At 39.8% G+C, this 19,990-nt stretch overlaps 1 protein-coding gene across 5 annotated transcripts in view; it reads left to right on the forward strand.

The window, feature by feature from the left end:
- The window catches only part of RAD51B (RAD51 paralog B), a 321,371-nt gene that overhangs the window by 183,476 nt on the left and 117,905 nt on the right, over nt 1–19,990 (forward strand). For all 5 annotated transcript variants that reach the window (XM_015864831.2, XM_015864833.2, XM_015864832.2 and 2 more), the window contains exon 10: nt 13,652–13,730. In XM_015864831.2, coding sequence (XP_015720317.1) covers nt 13,652–13,730 — 79 coding nt within the window. The remainder of the gene's footprint in view (nt 1–13,651; nt 13,731–19,990) is intronic.

A 19,990-nucleotide genomic window follows, 5' to 3' on the forward strand; every position in this document is an offset into this window, starting at 1 on the left:
AGGATTTGGGGAGACTCAGAAAAATAAATTTCTGTGCCTTAAGAACAGAAGGGAGCTGTGGATGTGCATTTCTCACAGAAGTATTAGAACAAATGAAGTGTCGTTTAGTAGCTTTAATCTGCACTGAGAAAAGCTGACTGTATATGCTACATGAATCGTGTATGTGGTAATGTAACTTATGTACATAATTCAGTTCCTTTTTCAAGTGTGTAGATGTGAATAAAATCAGCAGATGACAATGGGTAATGAGCTTCAGTTAGCAGTGGCTATTGGGTTGTTTCAGAATTGAAGTGTTATCGTAGTGTTCACAGATATGATTTTGCAGAGGGTTGTTAGTGTTAGGGTACTATGGTTAGGCTGCGGTTGGACTTGATGATCTTCAAGGTCTTTTCCAACCTGGGTAATTCTATGATTCTATGAAGTGTTTATCTGTTGTAAGCCATTGTGTTATACAATATGCTTATCGTATGGAAAATCAACTCTGTGAAAGCACAGACACTTCTTAAGACAAGGAGGAGTGATGGCATGGAGTCATGTACAGGGTAGGAAATTTTGCAGAAAAATAGCTTTATTCAGGTGAGATTTTTTTTTTTCCCCCAAGAACATTGCTTTTAACGAAGTCTGTGGGAAGACTCCAACAACACCCATCTGAACTCTATAAACACTTCCATTTAAAAAAAAAAAGGAAAAGAAAAGCAAGCAACTTTTTTCTAGGACTGTTTACTTTAGAGATTTCTGCCTCACCCCTGTCGTCTTTTGACTCCTTAGAATCAAGATGCAGTGAAGGTTTTATGGGCTCAAATTTCCATGTGTGCATACAGACCACATCCTTTAAATTGATAAATAAGTAGCTTATTATAGTTTTCTGATGACAATGTCTCTAGACTGGTAACTGTCACAACAAATATTTTGCTTAACCATAGGTCGTATACAAGCATAAGCAGCAATATGACCTTGAGTTGAACATGAACAGGGTGAAACTGGACATGATGCGCAACTGCAGCATGAACAGACAATTATTAAAACAGTATGGCTGTGACTTAATCCAGCAAAAGTACCAGGTGATAAAATGCCACAAAAATAAGGTACATTAACAAGTAGCTAGAGCTCAGACTTCAGTTGATCACTTTCCCAACTTGTGTGTTCATTTTGCTGTTGTTTCCATTAAGCTTTCTGCATAATGGACTTGTGGGAGGTGATTATATAATATCAGCATCACTGTAGTCCTGTCCAGGTCTGGATTTATTGCCCCCTCCTGTTGACAGCACACTATTATAGAGAAAGACTTTTCCATCAGTCTTGAGCAATCGCTCATTTACTCAGGTGCTTATATAACACTATTCAGTTTGTTATCTAAGAATCTAAATAGAATTGAGAGGACATTAGATGAAAACTGAAAAGAACAGAAGGAAAACTTAAAATTTATATTTTTTGATTTTTTTTTATATTTTTTATTCTTAATGAAGAATATTCTAATGCTAAATATACAGAAATGTAGCAGCAGCTGTTAACTTCAAGCACACAGATCTGTAGTTCAAAGCATTCCAGACAAAGAAGCAGGAATATCCCTGAGGCAGCATGGGCAAACTCATTAAGTTCTACCTAGTCTTCCTCCTGAGCTTGGTGGTAGAGCTGGTCATTTTCTACCTGAAACTGAACCTGTATGCATGATCCTTTGTTATTCTTGTCTGAGAGGCCACTCAGGTCTTCTTTGGCTGTTACCAGCCTGCACTGGTCATGGAGTTAACTTTGTCATATTCAAAGGAAATGGGAATGTATTTGTACCCTTGTACCAAAGCTCTGGTGTTGTATTTGGTTTTTCCCAAAGACTTGGCTTTTAGGAGCAGAGTGAAGTGGACACACTCAAAGAAGTTGGGAGCAGTTTATGTTTGTTTCATATCAAAAGCATTTTGCAGCCACTAGTGTGGGTCAAAAATATTTATGCTTTAGTCTTGGACTTGGTTAAATTCCATCTCTTTTTGGCCTGTGCATAGTAATTTAGGATTACATGTTTACATCAAGGAGGTATGAAGGATGTTGTTTTTATTGATGTCTTAAAACAGTACAGGATGGGAAGAGTGCACTTCTGGGCATCCCCTTTTAGAAGGTATTTATTTCCTTTCAATTTGTGAACAAGAATCTTGAGGTGTTCTCATCATTTATTAAGCTAAAATGAAATGGAAGGAGGAATGAGTATTAACTGACTGAAGATTTGAGAAGCATTAGAAACAGAGATAAGGGTTGAATTTGTTGCAGACTTCTTATCTGTAGAAGAACTATGTTAAAACTATCATGAAGAAGCTTTGTAGATATCTGAAGAATAATGAAAACAATAAATTGTTATGGAGATGCATACATTCTTAAATTAGTAATTAGCATATGCTCCTTATGTTGTGGTTAAGACTTACATCAAGTTGATCTGTTCTGTGTTATGGTGGGGGCTGGACATTGGTTGGATCCCTGTGGAAATTGGCTTTTTCCATGGTCTAATAGTTATAGGACAAGGGGGAAGGTTTGAAACTAAAAGAGGGGAGATGTAAATTAGATACTAGGTAGAAATATTTTTTACTTGGGGTGGTGAGGTACTGGCACTGCTTCCCAGAGGGGTTGCATATGCCCTTTCCCTGGGAGTTCAAGGCTAAGTTGGATGGGTCCTGGGCAACCTGATCTGGTGGGGAGCAGCCCTGCCCACGGCACAGGGTTAGAACTGGATGAGTTTTAAGGGCTCTTACAACTGAAGTTATTTTATATGATGTGTCTCTGCTGAGAAGAAAGCATGCAGCTACTGCATTTCCATACTGCAGGAATGGTGGAAGCAGCCGTATATCCTCTAGTGCTGTTATGCTACTGCTCTGTTGTGAGTCCTTACAGATTTGGGATGTATGATCCAGAGGATACAAGATACTATTCCAATATGTATCATAAATAGCAATTACATCTTTCAGTCTTCTTCATAGCTGTAGAACCAAAGTCAAGCTATATAACATGGAAGGCTCTGAAAAGCTTCATGAACTATTTCTGTTCTTCTCAGCACTGATGAGTATACCGTAAATCCGATGAGTGACCACAGGCTGAGTGACACACAAGAATTCCCCTAGGAGGCTGTGTTTATGCTACCCGAGTATTTCATCCCTCCCCAGCACCATCCCCAGGTTACTTTTCTTAGTGCAGTTTCTATGTGGTGACTCGGACATGCTGGCTGCTTTCCCACTGAGTAAAAGCTTCAGGCTTCTTCTCCTGAATTACCCCTCATGTTGGACACTTACCAGGGCTTTGGGCCTCAACAGTTTTATAGCATAGGAAATCTTCAGGGCCAAGTTTTTGTGAAGTATCCTGACCTTTTAGAGGACTCTCCACTGGGAAAATTTTGAGAGACTCAGAAAAGACAACAAAATTCAGTGCCCAAAGTGGGGAATAAGGCACGTGGCAGGGAGACAGAAAGTGATTCTGGGAAGAGGAATTTCACTGGGTCTGGTGTTACATGAGCAGGAGGGGGCTGACTGGCCCTGCATACCAAGCATTTCACACTGGGGAGCTTGCACCAGATGTCCCAGAAGCCAGAAGTCTCTCTGGCTTAAGTGGAAACGTTCTGGAGGCAGTCTGGTTTGTACAGTTCCCAGGCCAGGCTGTTGCAGTTCAGACACGGTTCGGATAAACATCTGGGAATGCATTTTCTTCTTTGGTTAGAAGTTGAAATGGCCTAGTGTTTGCCTGGGCAGTGCAGTTCCCTGCCTCTGAAGTTATTGTGCATCCTTAAGTACTTCAAGCAGGAAAGAAGCAACCTGGCTGCAAGAGAGCAGGGCTGTATTCACAGTCTGGGAGAGAACAAAAAGCCAAAGGAGCATTTTGTTCATTTGTCCTGTTGCAGTCAGGACAGTCATTGCTGTGGAGCAGCTCACCTTAGAAAGCTGTGTTTTTCTTGCCTGTGATTATCTTTGATACTCATTTGAGGTTTTGGTGGTTTCCTTCCATAGAAATTCTGTTTACTCACTCCAAGGATATTCAGAGCTCTTCACTAGCCTGGAGCTAAAACAGTGTCCCAGTGGCAGCACTTATGATATACTGTGCTCTTTCACTTGAAATCCAGTACTTGGCTAATATTTGCACACTACAAGGACTGGAACAACTTCCAGACTGATCATCTGGTGTTGGCAAATACATAAATAGGACAGTTTCAGGACCCAGAAAATGTGGTAAACTAATCTCCTGTCAGGAGTATCTGGTGAATGCTTCCTGCTTATGGGCAGTAAGCACTAGAATGTGAAGGTGAAATCATATGAAGGTAGAGGAGAGTATCACAGCAAATGCCTTTGCTCTGATCTTATTGGGGCTGAGGTGGAGAGGGGATTGAAACTGTCTCTAATGGACTCAAGGAAACAGATAATAAAGCTGCTGTTAACTTCTGCTGCCTTCTCTGTGCAGGGAAAAATAGGTTATCTCCAGAGCTGTGCCTACCTGGTAGAAAACTAGTATGAAGTTGCTGCAGATGCATGTTCCCATGCATGATTTTGGACTCGACCAAAGGAATGTGATGTGATTTTTCACGTAATTGCTCAGTGAATCGGTGGGAGAATTAGGAAGAGTACCTGATTTCCAGGTGCTGGAATTCTGTACTATGAAAAATCTTGTAAAAATATATATTATACTTTAGAAGAAAGAAGGCAGCCAGGTATTGCAGAACTTGGTGTCCTTGTTCCTGGACTTGTCCTCTCCCTTGTTTCTCCTCTGTTCTTAAAAGATTCTTGGTTTTCATTTCTATCTCCTCATTTTGTTTGTTTTCCTTCCATTTCTTTCCTTTACAAGTATTGAATGTCTCCTCTGGGAGTAAGCCTAGCCACATGTGCGTGCAGTGGTGGTTTATTTTTATTGGAGTCATTGCCTGTGACTGTTATTCATTACTGTAGGAAGAACTGCACTAACAAACTGCTCTGAACCTCTATTTTTTATTTTTATTTTTGTTTGGTGGATGGGGGGTGTAAAAACTCCTGTTTTATACATAGCTACTGAGAGTATCTCCTGCTGTTGTTAAGATGCTGGGAGCTTAGTGCTTGGATTCTGATGCTGCCTCCAGATCATCCTGACATGTCCAGTGTTGCAAAGCAGAGTTTCAGCTTCTCTCAGCTTTCTTGCCATTGCCTCCTTTCAGACAACTTTTTAACCTTCTGTCCATCTCGCTGCTACTGAAAAACTGAATTGGCTTCTGCTTATGGAAGAATTTGGGGCTGTACAAGCCTAGTGCAGTCACTGACTACACTGTAGTTATGGCTTCTTATGGTAAAGACTACAGCTGGAACAATTCCTATTAAGGACTGCCTGGCATAGAATGGCTGATCCAGAAAAGGCATATCAAAAGTGCTGGAAAATGCTTTTATCTTGCCTGTACTTCCAGTCTTCTCTTGACACTGGTAAAGTAATAAGCAGCCCTATCTCCATCCGTTTATTTCTAGTTACCACACACTTCTGTGCCACCATGGGCAATGCCACCATCTCCTGTGGTGTTCATCTCTCTTGAAGGTACTTCTTTAAGATTAAACTGTGGCATAAATAATAAAACAATTGGCAGTTAAATTAGAAGCTAAAGCTTACCAGAAATATAAGTCAGAGCTCAGAGATGGAAGAAGCCCAATTGATTTCATACAAGAAATACAATAATGTAAAATCAATGATTATTAATTAACCATCTGAGATCAGACTGAAGCGCAGTGAGGAAAGAGAGCTGATTTGCCTACACTTACCCAAAAGAACACAGGATCTTTTCCTGAAAGTAAGACAAAGCAAACAGACAAGGAGTGATTTATCTGAAGTTTGGCTAACATTGCATGGATTCCTAGAGATTTGTTTTAAATATTTCAGAATCTCAATTTCCCACTAGCAGTTACACCTGACTCTTAAAATCAAAAGTAATCTGATAGGTTTTAGTGAGATTTGATCTCTGTTTTACCTTTGTTAAAATAAGTGTTGTGCTGCTTTTTCAGTTTTGAGCTTCCTTTGAATTCTTCATCCCATGCTGAATCCATCTCGTGTTTTCCATCAGGCTTATGAAGGCCTTCCTTTTACGAACATTCTTACTCAAATCATTGACCACTGTAGCTATTTCCCCTACAAAACTGTCCTAGATGCACATATATTTCTGCCCTCCTACCCCTTTTGCCCTTCTTTTTCTTAAGATGAGACACAAGTACTGCTTGGCTTTGCATTCTTAGCAATGTTTTTCAATATGTAGAATTTCTGTGCGTCGCATTGAAGGGAAATACAGATGTACTGATGTGTTTTTAGGGCATAGGCAAAGCAGCAGGATGATCAACTATCCTTTGTTCATTTTCCAGTTGTTTCCAGATGTGCTAACATACAGGATATACGCACACATTCTACTTACCTACTTTTCTGTAGTAATTGGTTTGGATTTATGGAATACCTCTCATAAAGCGTCTCTTGCTGCCGTTGCTGCTTTCCTATAAAATAGTAGAAAGGAAACTCATTCCTAAATGGTTTCCTCTGGACAGGATTTTCTTGTGGAGGAGGGAGAGAATACAATCCATTTAAGCTTCTCCATAAAGAGTTTTATTGAGTTGTGGCCCATTAAACTGGACTTGATGAAAACCTTTCCAAACAACTGGACTTCGGGGAACCGCAACTCTAAAGTGCTGTGCATAGCACAACTGAAATGATGCTTTCATAAGAAATCATTTTAATTCAAATTGTGATTTGTTTTGTTGTGTTGTGGTTTTTTTTTTGTTTTGTTTTATGAGTACAAAAGTTGCAGGGACTTCTTGGCTATTTCTTGCTCTAAGGCATGTTCATAATCCCATCTCTCATTATTTGTTCTTGTGCTCAGGACATCTTAACCTTTCCCTGTTTTCAATTCACCAGGTGTGTTTTTTACCAGGCAGAGTATATGTGTGGAATCTAGATGATTAGGAGGACTGCAGGATAGCTGTATGTTATTTCTTTCAAGTTGTCCATTTTCCTTCTTTATTCACAGCCTCTGGCTTTTTCTACAGACAAGGAAAGCACCCCAGAAGAAGCATTCTGTTGGAGCACACTGTGCAAGAGTGTGAGGTACTGCTGGGGTGTCTCAGCTTTATGTACTTGCAAGCTGAGAAGGTCTGTGCATAGAGTGTTTCTCCATGCAAGCAGATTTAGGGGGAGATGTGAATCAGGGATAACCATTTTGGTAATAAACTACAAGTTCCTGATAAAGACAAACTATGCAATGATTTGTCTATAAGGCATTGTGCTTTGGTAAGGTCTTGCTGAGATCTCTGCACTGATATATGCTGTACAATCTTCAGGAATGTATTTGATTTCTTAAGCTCAATTTACCCAAAAGCATATGGGGAATACTTCCCCCGTCCTTTCCCTGCCCTGTTTTAAAGCCTTTTTAAAATCTTCTCATTAAGTGCTGTACGCAATCAAAATTTTGTTATCCCAAAGATTTCATGTGGTAATAGAGAACAGTAAGTTGTGCTACAGGATGGGTACGGAAATGCAGGATACCTAAAGCTACTTTGCAAATTAGAGTAACTTTTTGGTTTTGTGACAGGGAACAATTCTGTCCTGAGATAACTTAGATCCTGTTACAAGACTGAGGTCTCAGGGGTATTGCAAGCCTTACAAGGATTTGGTGAGGCTTGGTGGAAAACACTTCTACCTTGTGTAAGGCCATTGCCCTAAAGGACATTTCTGTGCAGAGAGGGAGTAGGGGACATCTGCTTTGTGAAGCCTGGCTACTGCCATAGAGCTAGTGCCTGGAGAGAGCCCCTGACTCTCTCCTTGAGTGACATTCAGGAGGGCTGGAGGCAATGAAACCAGTGAAACTGGAAATGAGAACAAGCCTGGAAACTGGGTCACAATTCCTGCTCAAAAGCAGGTGATGTACAGAGTAAGGATCACTGCTTTCATGTCTATAATAGATCAGATTCTTGCACAGAGGGCCCAGGAACAACCAGCAGTGAGGGGAAGAAAAACAGTCCTGAGGTCTGCTGGGATATCTGATGCAAAATCAACTTCGTTGTTTTCCTAACAGGCTTTTTCCTGGGCTCTGTTGCAGCTGGAAAAACAACTCTTGTAATCTACAATAAGAAGAGAAATTCTGGCATGAAGATGGTCCACCCAGATATTTTGGCACAATTAGAGGAAAGATTTGTTTAGCTTAGCACTGCTTTTATTGGGTTGCAAGTCTCTAACCGAACCTGTAGAGGTAGTCTATCCTTGTTGAATGATAGTGTTGGTGGTATAGATCTCCTTCGCGTTTCTCAGCTATGCTTTTCTGTTCTTCTGCAGTTTATGTTCTCCTGAGACGCTCTGTTAGCAGTGATTGCTTAAAGCAATAGGACAAAAAAAAAAAAAAAAAAAAGAATTAATGAAAAATTCTAACAAGCCAGTGTTGTTTCACTAAGGACAGGTATAGTGTAAAGCCTGAAAAAGCTCAGGCTTTTTTCACAAATCAGTGTTACTTGGTAATTCGTCTTAGATAAAGACGAGTTGATGTGATCTATTATTCATAGCCATGGTTAGTGCAGAAGTAAGTATCTTCATGCTCTCTAGGAGTACAAAAGATGAGGCAAATCTAGCAGAAAAGGATATCTGAGGAAGAAAATAATAAAACTTAAAAATCTGATATACTTTAAAAGAAGCATTGCGTGGTTTCACTAATGTTCCTCAGTCATTGCTTAGAACCCATTGCTTATAATAGTGTCAGTATGGGGAAAGTGTATGTCTTCCCAGCATAAACAGAAATGACATTGATGTTAATACAACTGATTTTATCAAATGTTTCATTAAAATATCCAAAGTCCATTACTTTTGTTAAAGTCATTAGTTTTCCCTAATAAAATCTTGGTGTTTTGGTTTTTTTTTTCTTACCATATGAGAGCTCATAGCCCAGTAAAAATCATTTTATTGCTTAGTTTATCTTCCTGGCATTTTGATAAATAATCTGGCGTATGATCCCATTCCTTCATCTTTTATTTATTTATTTATTGCAAGGCACTGGCTTGATTTCTGGTTATTGAACCTACTTCTAGAAGTCCATCCAATATATTTTTCCAACTCATTGCATTCTCTGCTATTGACAAGAAATGTTGTCCCAGTAATTAGTATTTTCTGTTGGACTCCTGCAATCAATTCCTGTGATTCATTTCTTTCATAAAGATTCCATAAACTGTATTAATAAAAAAGCTTTCCCTAATTAGAAAACAAACTCTAATGTACGTTTTTCTGCTGTCATCATCAGTTCCCTCTAAGCCTTTTGTTTCTCAACTGCTCTGCCTGTCTCCCATTTATCTTCCTTTATCTCATCTAATGACATCTTTCCAGTTTCTATTCACTTTTCATCAAGGCGATATATTTTCTCTTCCATAATACTTTCATGTTCTTAACATGCCTCATGACAGAAATAATTTTTCAGTTATTTAATGTTTATTCTACATTGTTCTCCAATAATAAATAATTATTACAGACCTCCTGCTGGGGGAAAGGCAATGCTAGAAGGGAATGAAAGAAAAATAAGAGGTTTGATCATTTTGTAAAGTTAGACTTTGAAAAATCTAAAATAGCTGGATTTCCTGAACCTTTCATCCATCTCTATCTTTCTCACTTTAGTAGGATTGCTGTGCAAGACTAGCAGCAGCTGCTACTTATAGTCAATTCCAGAAGCAGAAGCTCATGGGTAGACCAAATCTGACTCCATACTATTTTCCAATGTCTATTTTCTATTCATTTCACCATTTAAAAACAACAAACCTCATTTCAGTCTGGTAACTTCTTTAGGCTTCTATTTACTACCACTGTTTACTCAGCTCAAATTGCATGCTGCTTTTGGTGAAACTTGGACTGAAAAAAAAGAAAAGACCTTTTTTTTTTTTTTTTTTGGTAATAAAAAATAATGAAGATTATACTGATAAACAATAAGGGAAAATTGATGAAGAAGCGTCAGTAGGAAAAGATTTTATGAGGCCGGGATTTTCTTTGATTTCTTGATTAAATAGTGCTTATCAGAAGAGATGTTTCTTACACCTGTAAGACAAAGCAATAAATTCTTTCACATGCATCAGGAGCATCTGTAGGATTGTGTATTCCTTTATCTTCCAGAAGTGAAAAGGAAAACATTCCTTATGTTTCTTAGTTGAAGTTTGGGAAAGTATGTTTGTGAAAGCAGTTGTCAGTCTCAGCACACTCTACAGCCAGTCCCCCTCATAGTGAATTTATTTTCAGACTCGGGTTCAGGTAATATACCTTTCTGTACTCCCTCCAATTTAGAATTGGAGCAAGTCATAGAGTTAAATGTACATCTGTTTTAGAAATGCAGAAATGCTTCTGAAGCCTGCCTGTGTTCTCCCCATCCTCAGCTGGTTGCTTGGAGTTTCTCCTATAACTGACTGCGAAGATCCCTAGTTGCATGAGGACATTCAATTGTTAGCCTGTAGGCTTCCAGCTCTGTCAGTTGTCTCAGCATAGAAAATGGTAGGGCTTTTGTGCTCAGTCTGCACGTAGCACTCGAACAGATTTGATAGGTTATGGAGCACATTGCAGGCACTGCTTCTTATCCCTTTCATAAATATTTTAGTCTGAATTCTGAAAACAAAGTTTTGTATTTTGTTTTTTTCTTTTTTAGCTTTGCCTCATTGAATTGAAGGCTGTTCCAGAATCTTAGTTTACTACTGGTTATAAACTTTCAAATTTCCAGGCAAAATGTGTCTGTGGCTACACGTTTGTTCCTGTGCCAGTGTTGTCTTCCAGTCTGAGAAGCTCTCCTCTTTCTTTCCTGCTCCATTCCCCCATGTCCCCATCCTACTTGCTCACACAGACAGCAGACAGCCGTCTTTTTGGCGGGATTCACTGAGCTCATGACTTCTATAGGCCTTTCCGTGGCTGCCTTCTCCTCAGCAGCACGTGGCTTGTCTCTTGCATTTTGAGTTTCTGAGTGACCTGTGCTGTGCCTCATATTCCAGTGTAAAGCTTGCTGGTGTCTTGTAAAACATACCAGTGCACTGTACAGTTGGGATCACTGTTGTCCTGCCTATGTTGTGGGATGGGTTAGTAATCTTGCAAGGAACCAATATAGCTAAGAAGTGTTTTCTTTTCAGTAACTGTTTTCCCTTTCATCTTACACCTTCTGTGCTTATTTTTATTTTCTTTGTCATTAATTACGTTTTCAAAAGCTTTGCAGAGATCCAAATAGATGAGATCCAATATATATATTGAATTTTTCCTTTAAAAAAATAAAAAATAGCCTCAAGGTATGTCAGAAAAAGGTATCCAATATGTCTGCCGTGACATCCGTGTTACATTCTATCCTGTTTCCCAAGCGTTTAATTATTCTTCCCTTCAACATTTCTTCTAACACCCCTCGTGGTACTGATTCAGATCTCAAGCCTCAATTCACAAGTTTACATCTTTTTTCCCCCCTCTCACATTTGAGGTCTGTGTTTGCAGCTTTTCAGTTGCATTGCATCAGTTTCACAGATGTATGACAAATACTGGCTGCCAGGCCTCAATCCACTTACTGATTCTTCCTTTCATTCTGTATTTCATTCTCTGTTTTCTGAGATCCTTGAAGATGCTTAAGAGCCTATTCTGTGTCGGCCTTTCCATCCTGAGGATGACGTACAGTGACTTTTATAATATTTTGTTACTCTTTGGTCAGAAAACAAATGTAAATATGTCTCTTTTTTTTTTCTTTTTTTCTTTTTTTTTCAGTTTCTGTTAATGTAGAAACAACAACAAATCTGTGTGTCTGGTTGTGAAGTACATGATTGTAATTTAAAGGTTATTATTCCAAGTAAACAAATCATTCAACATAGAACATTGCCTCTGAATATCATGAGCTAGTTCTGTTTCACTAAAAGGAAAGCTAATGCTGAGCCTCAGAGGTAATTGGAGCAGCCTCTCAGAGGGGCCCTGTGATGTGCTGCTGAAAGGACATGATTTATTATGTTTTTTCATTGCTATACTTAGTTATATGCATATTGTAACTACATAAAAATGCAGTAACGGAATGTACGTAGGGTTATTTGAATGTCTATCCATTTGCACGTACAACTGTGCCTAGCGCACGTTCGTGTGTAGGTTAGCACTTATGTGCAGAACGCTGCACAGAATGCCAAATATCTGACCTTAGACATCAGGTTTGTAAGTGTTTCTCTTTGGGCCTATCTGATTAAACATCCAGCTGTTGTGGGAGACTGTAGCTGAGCATTTGCACAGTTTTTCCACCCCATCTTCTCCCTTGCATTCTCAGAGACCAGCAGTTTCAGCCCCACAGGCGTGTTAAGCACCAGGAGGCACTCTGCTGTCTCTCTGGTAGATTGTCTGTGCTTCCCCGCAAGGGAGGAGGGCTGTCTGGCTGGGAATCATGACAGAAAGGAATTCTGGTTCTGTCAAGGTGCATCACAGATGTGTGATGGGACATGCTTCTCCTTTCTCCAGTAGTTTGTTGCAGTAAGAATAATAATTAACATGTAAGAGGAGAAAGTGCTAGCATTGCAGTTTTCCTGCTTGAAGTAGTTCACAAAGGTTGTATCACATCCTGGGGTGGCTTTGCCAGCTTTGTAAGGAAAACATTGAGATTTGGACTAGTCTGGTGTTCTCTGGCTGCATTTATGGTCTTTGTGTGCCCTCCTTTATTTTTTTATTTCTGAAGAAGAAAGCAAGACTGTATTTGGTTTAAATTCTGAAAATCATAAAACTGTAACCTTGCTGTGGGCACATGTGAGTCATAATGCTTATCTTTAAGGACTGGGTGTGAGGACTTTGTTTCTTCATCCTGTGTCACAGTTGGATGAGACAGACATGATCACACTGAGATTTCTTGTGACTCTGCAGACTACAAACACAAGTTAAACCTGCCTTCTATACTGATGTTCTTAACACTTAAAATTGTACGTGCTTTTGTTCTGCAGCAGAATTTGCTGCTGAATCTCTTGTTATATTAAGTATCCTCCAAGGCCCAGAGCTTCGCTGCAGCTCATCCTCAGTAATGGATGGTTCCTTGTAATGGAGTGAGGAAGTCTGGCATATTTCTGACCTGGCCAGCATACCTGAATGCCAAGCTAAATCCAATTGCACTATTTCCCAGAAAAATTCAGGTCATATGTTGAAACTCCAAGGACAAGATTCTTGAATAGAATTCTTCTTAGTCATTGTCCATTTTTCTAAAGAGGGCATCCAGATCACTGCAGTGCTGTGATTCCTTCCCTGATATGGTGACCTACATGTGGATTATGCCACTTCTGTGGCAGGTGTAATTCTTGGAGGAGCTAAGGATGCACAGTTGTAGAAGTGCTAATAGCAATTAAAATTACATTGCATACTGGCAGTTAGTGTTTTGCTCAAAATTGTCTCTTGCCTGAACCAGCAGGAGTGATTTGGCTTAATAGAATGACAGTAAGACAAGCAAAATATTCTGTTGGTATGATGTTTTTTTATTACCTGTGAATCCTTTTAAAATTGCAGCATAACCTTTACATTCTTATGTGAAGATCTCAACTACTTAGAAGTGACAAGCTTAAATCTAAAGTAAATTTGTTATTTCTGTGGTCCTTTTCTCTTCTGGAAGCTCAGTCTAGTGAGACTATGCTACAGGTCTGAGCTCTGATCAGCATGTGATAGATACATGTACTTACCTATTGTTTGTTTGTTTGTTTTGCAGATCGTGATTGCAAAATCCCCTGTTGCTCCGTTTTCCACGTTTTTCTACACCATTGAGAAATCAGGCTTGATTCTTCAAGGTAGGACCAGAACATTATTTTCCTTTTACTATTAGTGTTTTCAGTAGGCTGAAGGGAGATGAAAGTGGCTGTTGTTGAAATGGTGTGTTCTAACAGTCTAGTTGAGAAGGGCAGTCTTCTGCAGCTTTTACTGTCTTGTCTTGGATTGTAATGAATTAGTTGTTGCATATTTAATGTGAATGCCGCATGGTCCTAAATGGATGTGGGTGTCCAACCTTTTGGTTTGCCTGGATAGCATTGAATGAAGAGGAATTGTCATGGGCTGCGTATAGAGTACATAACGTAGTTAGCGTATATAAGTAACAGAACTTTTTGTTAAGTATTTTTATTAAAATGTCAGAAAGTGAGCAGCGGAAACATGTAACTAGTTGGATATTTGACCTTGTTTTTGAGAAGCAAATGGCTCAGTGTTGGTTCAGTGCTGGAGGCTGCAGTTCTTTGTGAATTCTTGAGGTGCTTGTCAGAAATTTTGAATAAAATTTTAATCTTTTTGTACTTTGTCCTTGGAAAATATTTGTTTACAAATGTGCATACTGCCATGTGTTTTTACTGCCAGAAAGTGATGACCTGATAATGCGTCACTCTGATGCCACAGATATTTTTCTGTGGTAAGAGAGGTCACATAAAGGTCTAGTAAGTTGAAAATCTGATTGCAACTCTGTATATTCCATTCAAAAATTCGTAGCTAATGTATTTATGGTGACTGAAAACAGAGTTGCAAACATACAAAAAAAAGTTGATAATCTTTTCAGGAAAAGATTCTCACATTCCTTTACTGAAACTGAAAGCACAATTGCATTTTTTTCTCTCTTCACAGGGCCGTGTTTTGCCCAATGTATCAAAATGCTTAAAAATTACTTGCCATAATTGGAGTTAGTACTGTACTTCCTGAGTCCTGGTTTCAGTCTGGGTGGTGACAATTGTACAACAGTGTTTGGTGGCTGTGAGCAATGGATGCATGCACAGGGCTGGGCTGAGCTACTTGGCAGGGCAAGGCTGCTGCCATGATGGTGTAGAGTAGGGAACAACTGTGGAATGTGCTGGGTGGGGCTGGGTTGGACATGGTAGTGGTATGGGTATGGTACTGAAAAGCTGGTTACTAATAATGTGATGACAGGGAGCTAGAGTTCTTTGTGGCCATCTCCTAAAATATGTGTCTTAAAACTGCAGCGAATAAGGGAAATGTAGCCGTTCACTTCTTTTCCCCATTTATTCCAATAAATATTTCTTTAATGTACCAGCTTTTTGACAGATGTTCATAGACAAGCTTTGTTGAGTTGCTGTCTGTTGATGTGCAGTCGGGATTGCAATTGTTGCATCAGATAAGCAGATCAAATGAAACTATTCAGTACCTGTCGGTTTTTGTTTGGAGGATACACTCTCATATGCAGTTGTGGCATTAAGAAAAAAGAAAAGTGTTTTGTTGCTTCTTGGGTTCCAGTGATTGAGAATCACTGATCCTATAAAGCACTAGGAACCTGTATTGTGTGTGAACAGTTCTAATTGCCTATTTTCCACTTAGAAACTGTACCAGACTAACAACATAATTCCATTTATTAATGACTAGATAAGCTTAGATATCTGGTGATAAATAATTTAAGAAAAAATAAAAGGACCAAAACTTGATGCATCTACATAGTGATAATATGAGGATGCACTGCTTGTTTTCTATGTCTTTAGATATGACACACAGTATATTAGATGGCATTCTGGGAATCACAGAATCACAGAATTATCAAGGTTGGAAAAGACCTAGAAGATCATCTAGTCCAACCATCACCAATACTTCTCAGCCAAATCATGTTCCTCAACACAACATCCAAACGTTTCTTGAACACTCCCATGGTCAGTGACTCCACCACCTCCCTGGGCAGTGCATTCCAATGCCTGACTACCCTTTCCGAGAAGTAATACTTCCTAATGTCCAGCCTGAATCTCCCCTGGCGCAGCTTAAAACCATTCCCTCTAGTTCTATCACTAAGGAATTTGATTTGCTTTATTTTGACCGGTCTGCAAGATCTAGATACAATCTATCAGTTTAAACCAAGCTGGCTTTCAGAACTTCAGGATAGGGTATAAGATATGCTACTTTTGGTCTCAAATATCTTCTGGGTTGCAAAGATGTTTCTGGTCATGATGAAAAAATACTATTTCCTGCTCTTTCTTAAGGCAATTATGGGAAGCTTTGGGAAAGAAACATTTCCCATTTCAGACATGGCAATCACTTGTTCAGAGAGGATATTTATTTGTTTCACTTCAAGTATACCAAGTATACAGCTTTCTAAGGGCTGAATCCTACCTTCAGAGAACAAACCTGCCTGATACTGTGTAATGATGATGGAGCAAGGTTTTTTGATAGAGGGATCCTTAAAAGCACTGTATTAGGAGCATGGCAATTGCTCTTCTCCCTGTTTCTGCAGTACGTATTTAAACAGTCTGTTTTTCTAAAATCATTGTGGATTTCTTTAAGTGATCAACTATATCTCCATTAGGCATACTTTGTGTAAGCTTTTTCTTAGTTACTGTCTACAGCATTGCTTCAATTTCAGTTATTTTTTTCTGAGATGGATAGTAAGCAAGGTCATAATGGCTATGAACTGGAGAAGGGCAGATTTAGTCTAGGTATTAGGAAGAAATTCTTCACTGTGAGGGTGGTGAGACACTGGAACAGGTTGCTCAGAGAAACTGGAGGTGTTTGAGGCCAGGCTGGATGGGGCTGTGAGCAACCTGGTTTAAAGGGAAGTGTCCTTGCCAATGGCAGGGGGGGTTGATCTAGATGATCTCTAAGGTCCCTTCCAACCCAAACCATTCTATGGAGCTCTCACTGCTTTACAAGGAGAAGCTGGATTCAAATAAGATGTCCCTAAAGCAACTGGCCATTGTTTTGTTTTTGGTGAGGGAGTTGTTCCAGTATTGCAGCCTGAAGGATACTGTACAGCGTGAACAAGCAGAATCTGTCCCACAACCTGATTGCAGAGGCAGCCTTTACTTTAAGTTCTTTTTGTTGAATTCATCTGGTGTCAGGAGGTGAGCATACTTAGGGTGTCTGATGAGAACAAGTGGATGGGTGTGGGAACTGGCGAGAAAGAGCAGCTGTCTGAAATGCTCAGAATTCTTTCTTCTTACTCAGGGGGTCCCATCCCAAGACCGTTAACCAATAGGCCATAAACAAAATTGATATCTGAAAACGTGGCTGGAAGCTCCTCGATTAGTGAGGGTGAATAGGCAATGAAAGACAAAGTGAAAGTGCGATTTAACAGTTGCACAAGCAATTTCCATTACCACCTCTGAGGGATTAGGATGTGTGGAATAGGCTAAAAATGAGGAGGAGCTCCCTCCCTTTTGTTCTTTGGGCCAGAGGATAATAAAACGGCAGGAGAGGCAGTGCGGCTAGTTAGGGATTTCACAGACTGCTATTTGATGCAGTTTAAGGAGCCCTTCTGCTATTGTTGCAGTTGAAATGGGAAGCGGAACTGTTCTCCATTCGCAAAAATCTCCAGCCTCCTCAGGAAGAGGGCTGAGAGCAAAAGGCTATTAAGATGGTAATGCTGCCCCATTTGGAGGAGTGTATCAAAATCCTCTTTGTCAGTGTAAATCGCTGCTCTGTTTCCCTGGTGTCTTTGCATCTCATGGCCCAGTGCAAGCACAGAAGCGTTCAGAGGAGACCTAGTGAAGGAGGACCTGCTCCCCTTGTATTGTCAGAGGAAAGCTCCAAAGTGCCCTAAAGTGCCACAGAGAACATTTTTGCTTTTACAAACTTACTGTGTTCAGGGATGAAAATAATCTGTTCTCTCCTTTTATTTCTGCTTTCAGGCTAGATAAATGAAATCTGGTTATTGGAAAACAAGAGTAACTAGTGGGAGATTTAGCAAGGAAAATCAGCTTTCAGTCTTTTCCTTTCATGGCTTCAGTATGGTCTGTGCTGTGGAGGAGGTGGAGTGCAAACCCAAAAATACCCTCAGTTGTCTTTACACTGCAATGAGATGTCATGTGCTGCCACGCTGCACAGTGTGACTCTGTAACGGACCTGAATTATGATTGGAAAATCCAGTCTCAGTTTTATAAAGCTCCTTTTCTTAGAGAGGCAGAAGCCTGAAATTTAAACACTCCAAAAGAGTGGAAATTTTACTGTCTGCATGTGTATTCTGTTTAAGCTGTTGCATTCCTAACTCAGTTAAAGTGAATGACGTGATTCTGTTCAGAAAAGAATTGACAAAGAAAAGGCTTCAGATCTACTTGTTTAGGGCTGCAAGTCACAGGATAATTTCTGCCATTGACAGCAACATAAATTCTATTTTGGATTGGAAATGATTAGCTGGTACTTCTGTTACCGATGTGTCAGTCAGAGCAGATTTGGGGCTGATCTTGCCCAGCTGTAGCTTAAAAGAATATAGCACCTACTGGGTTGGTCAGGTGGACTAGAAGATGTGACTTGCCCACATGCGTGAGTGTCCAGAGAGAAGAAATTCTGAATAGTCAACTTTAAGCTGAATTCTGTGGGTGATCTCCTGATTTTGGGGAATAAATAGAAGCTAGCAACAGGCCCTACCTGTTAGCAACTGGCAACTCAGCGGTCAGAAATGTCTCATTCCATCTCACCCCTGTAAATACCCTCTGTTACCAAGAAGATGGTGCAGCAAAAGATGACGGGAAGTGTGGTGGCTGCTTGCCAACTGGAGAGCTTGTCGGGACTTTTCAGTGCATGCTTTTACCAAGTGATTAACGTTGCTCTTCCCAGAATGAACTCAGAAGCATTGGAAACATAAGGCAAATAATATTATTGAGCTGTGACTTGCTTTAGAGTAATGATTTATTTTCATTTAGTTTCATAGGGTTTTTAAAGATGGATGGAATCAGGAGGTCATCCAAACTGACCCACATAATTCGCACATTTCCTTCAGCAACCTGATAAGTTATGTTACAGCAAAGCATTTCTTCTAGGATTGCATTCGCTTTTGTTTGGAGATGACAAGAAATGTTCCTGCTTTGTCTTGAGAGCATTTTCCAGTTTTAGCTGTCTTGTTGCTAAATACTTGTTCCATACTTTAGATTAGAATTTGTCTGCCTTCAGCTTTTGGCTTCTGTTTTTATTATGGCCTTCAATGCTAAATAAAGGAGTCCTTAAATTGATGCAGTTTTTCACAAGTGTACACAACCTCAAGATTTATCCTCCTTCATATTTGTTCTTCCATTTGGGAGAAAGTTGTAAACCAACTTCAAATTTAATCTCAAAACTTTGGTATCTCATTCCAACTGGCTCACCTCACTCCCTCAAGAAAGGAAGAAGGTTTTGTACTGTCAAAGTGAAGAGTTTTATTTCTGTCTCAGCAGGACTGGATTATTAGTTGGTTGATTGATTCACTCTTTCTCCTTCCTGCCCTCTCTTCCATAGTGCCCATATTTGTGTGCACAGCCACACTCACGTTGCCTACAGTACCTTATCAAGGCAAATGACTTATCTTGAGTTGAAGCATGGCGCAGTTTCTTAAGTTTTCAGTTTTAAAGTACCAAGGAGCAAGAGTTCTAGAAACAGCTAAATCTCGGGAAACCTTGTTACGTTGTTTCATTTGTCACTAATGTAATGAAAGAAGCTCATTTTGGTCTCAAAATAGCGCAGTCTGGGTTTCTAGTGCTGCGTGGCAAACGGTCTCCAAAGTGCTATAACTAATTTACGTGGCTGAAGCAGATGAAAAGTGCCCCATTTTATTTTGTAAAGAAATGTTTTGGTAATGAGTGGTGAGGTAGAAAGAGAATTCCGAAAGAAAGGGCAGCATTATTTGTATTGTATTGTGTGAGTCTGAACAGTGAGAGACAATGATTTACTGCATCAAAAGCTTTCATTCAATTGAAGAACTGTAACTATAAAGTGACCTTTGTCTGGAGCAACATGGATATAATCTGTAAAATGAAGCAGGGTTGTACTTGATGTGTGAATGGATAGAAGACAGATTAATGGGAATGAAGTTGTGCTTTGCTGTTGAGATGGTAACAGATTTGCAGTGCCACTGGTAATTTCCGGCCCTATTGGAGGGATAAAGATGAACTGATCATTGTTAGGATCTCTGTGGGGTGGAACAGTTTTTGCTGAATTCCCCACAGGACACTGAAAGGCTCATGCTACTTGTAACAGTTTTATAATAATGGGAGCAACAAAGCATGGCCGGTTTGTAGGCTAGGTCTGTCCTGACAGTAAGGAATGTGGAAAGAATAGGACTCCCATCGTTCCTGTACCAGTAATCACCCATATTGATGTGGCTGAC

The sequence above is a fragment of the Coturnix japonica genome, chromosome 5, assembly GCF_001577835.2.
Source record: "Coturnix japonica isolate 7356 chromosome 5, Coturnix japonica 2.1, whole genome shotgun sequence".
Classification (NCBI taxonomy): Eukaryota; Metazoa; Chordata; class Aves; order Galliformes; family Phasianidae; genus Coturnix; species Coturnix japonica.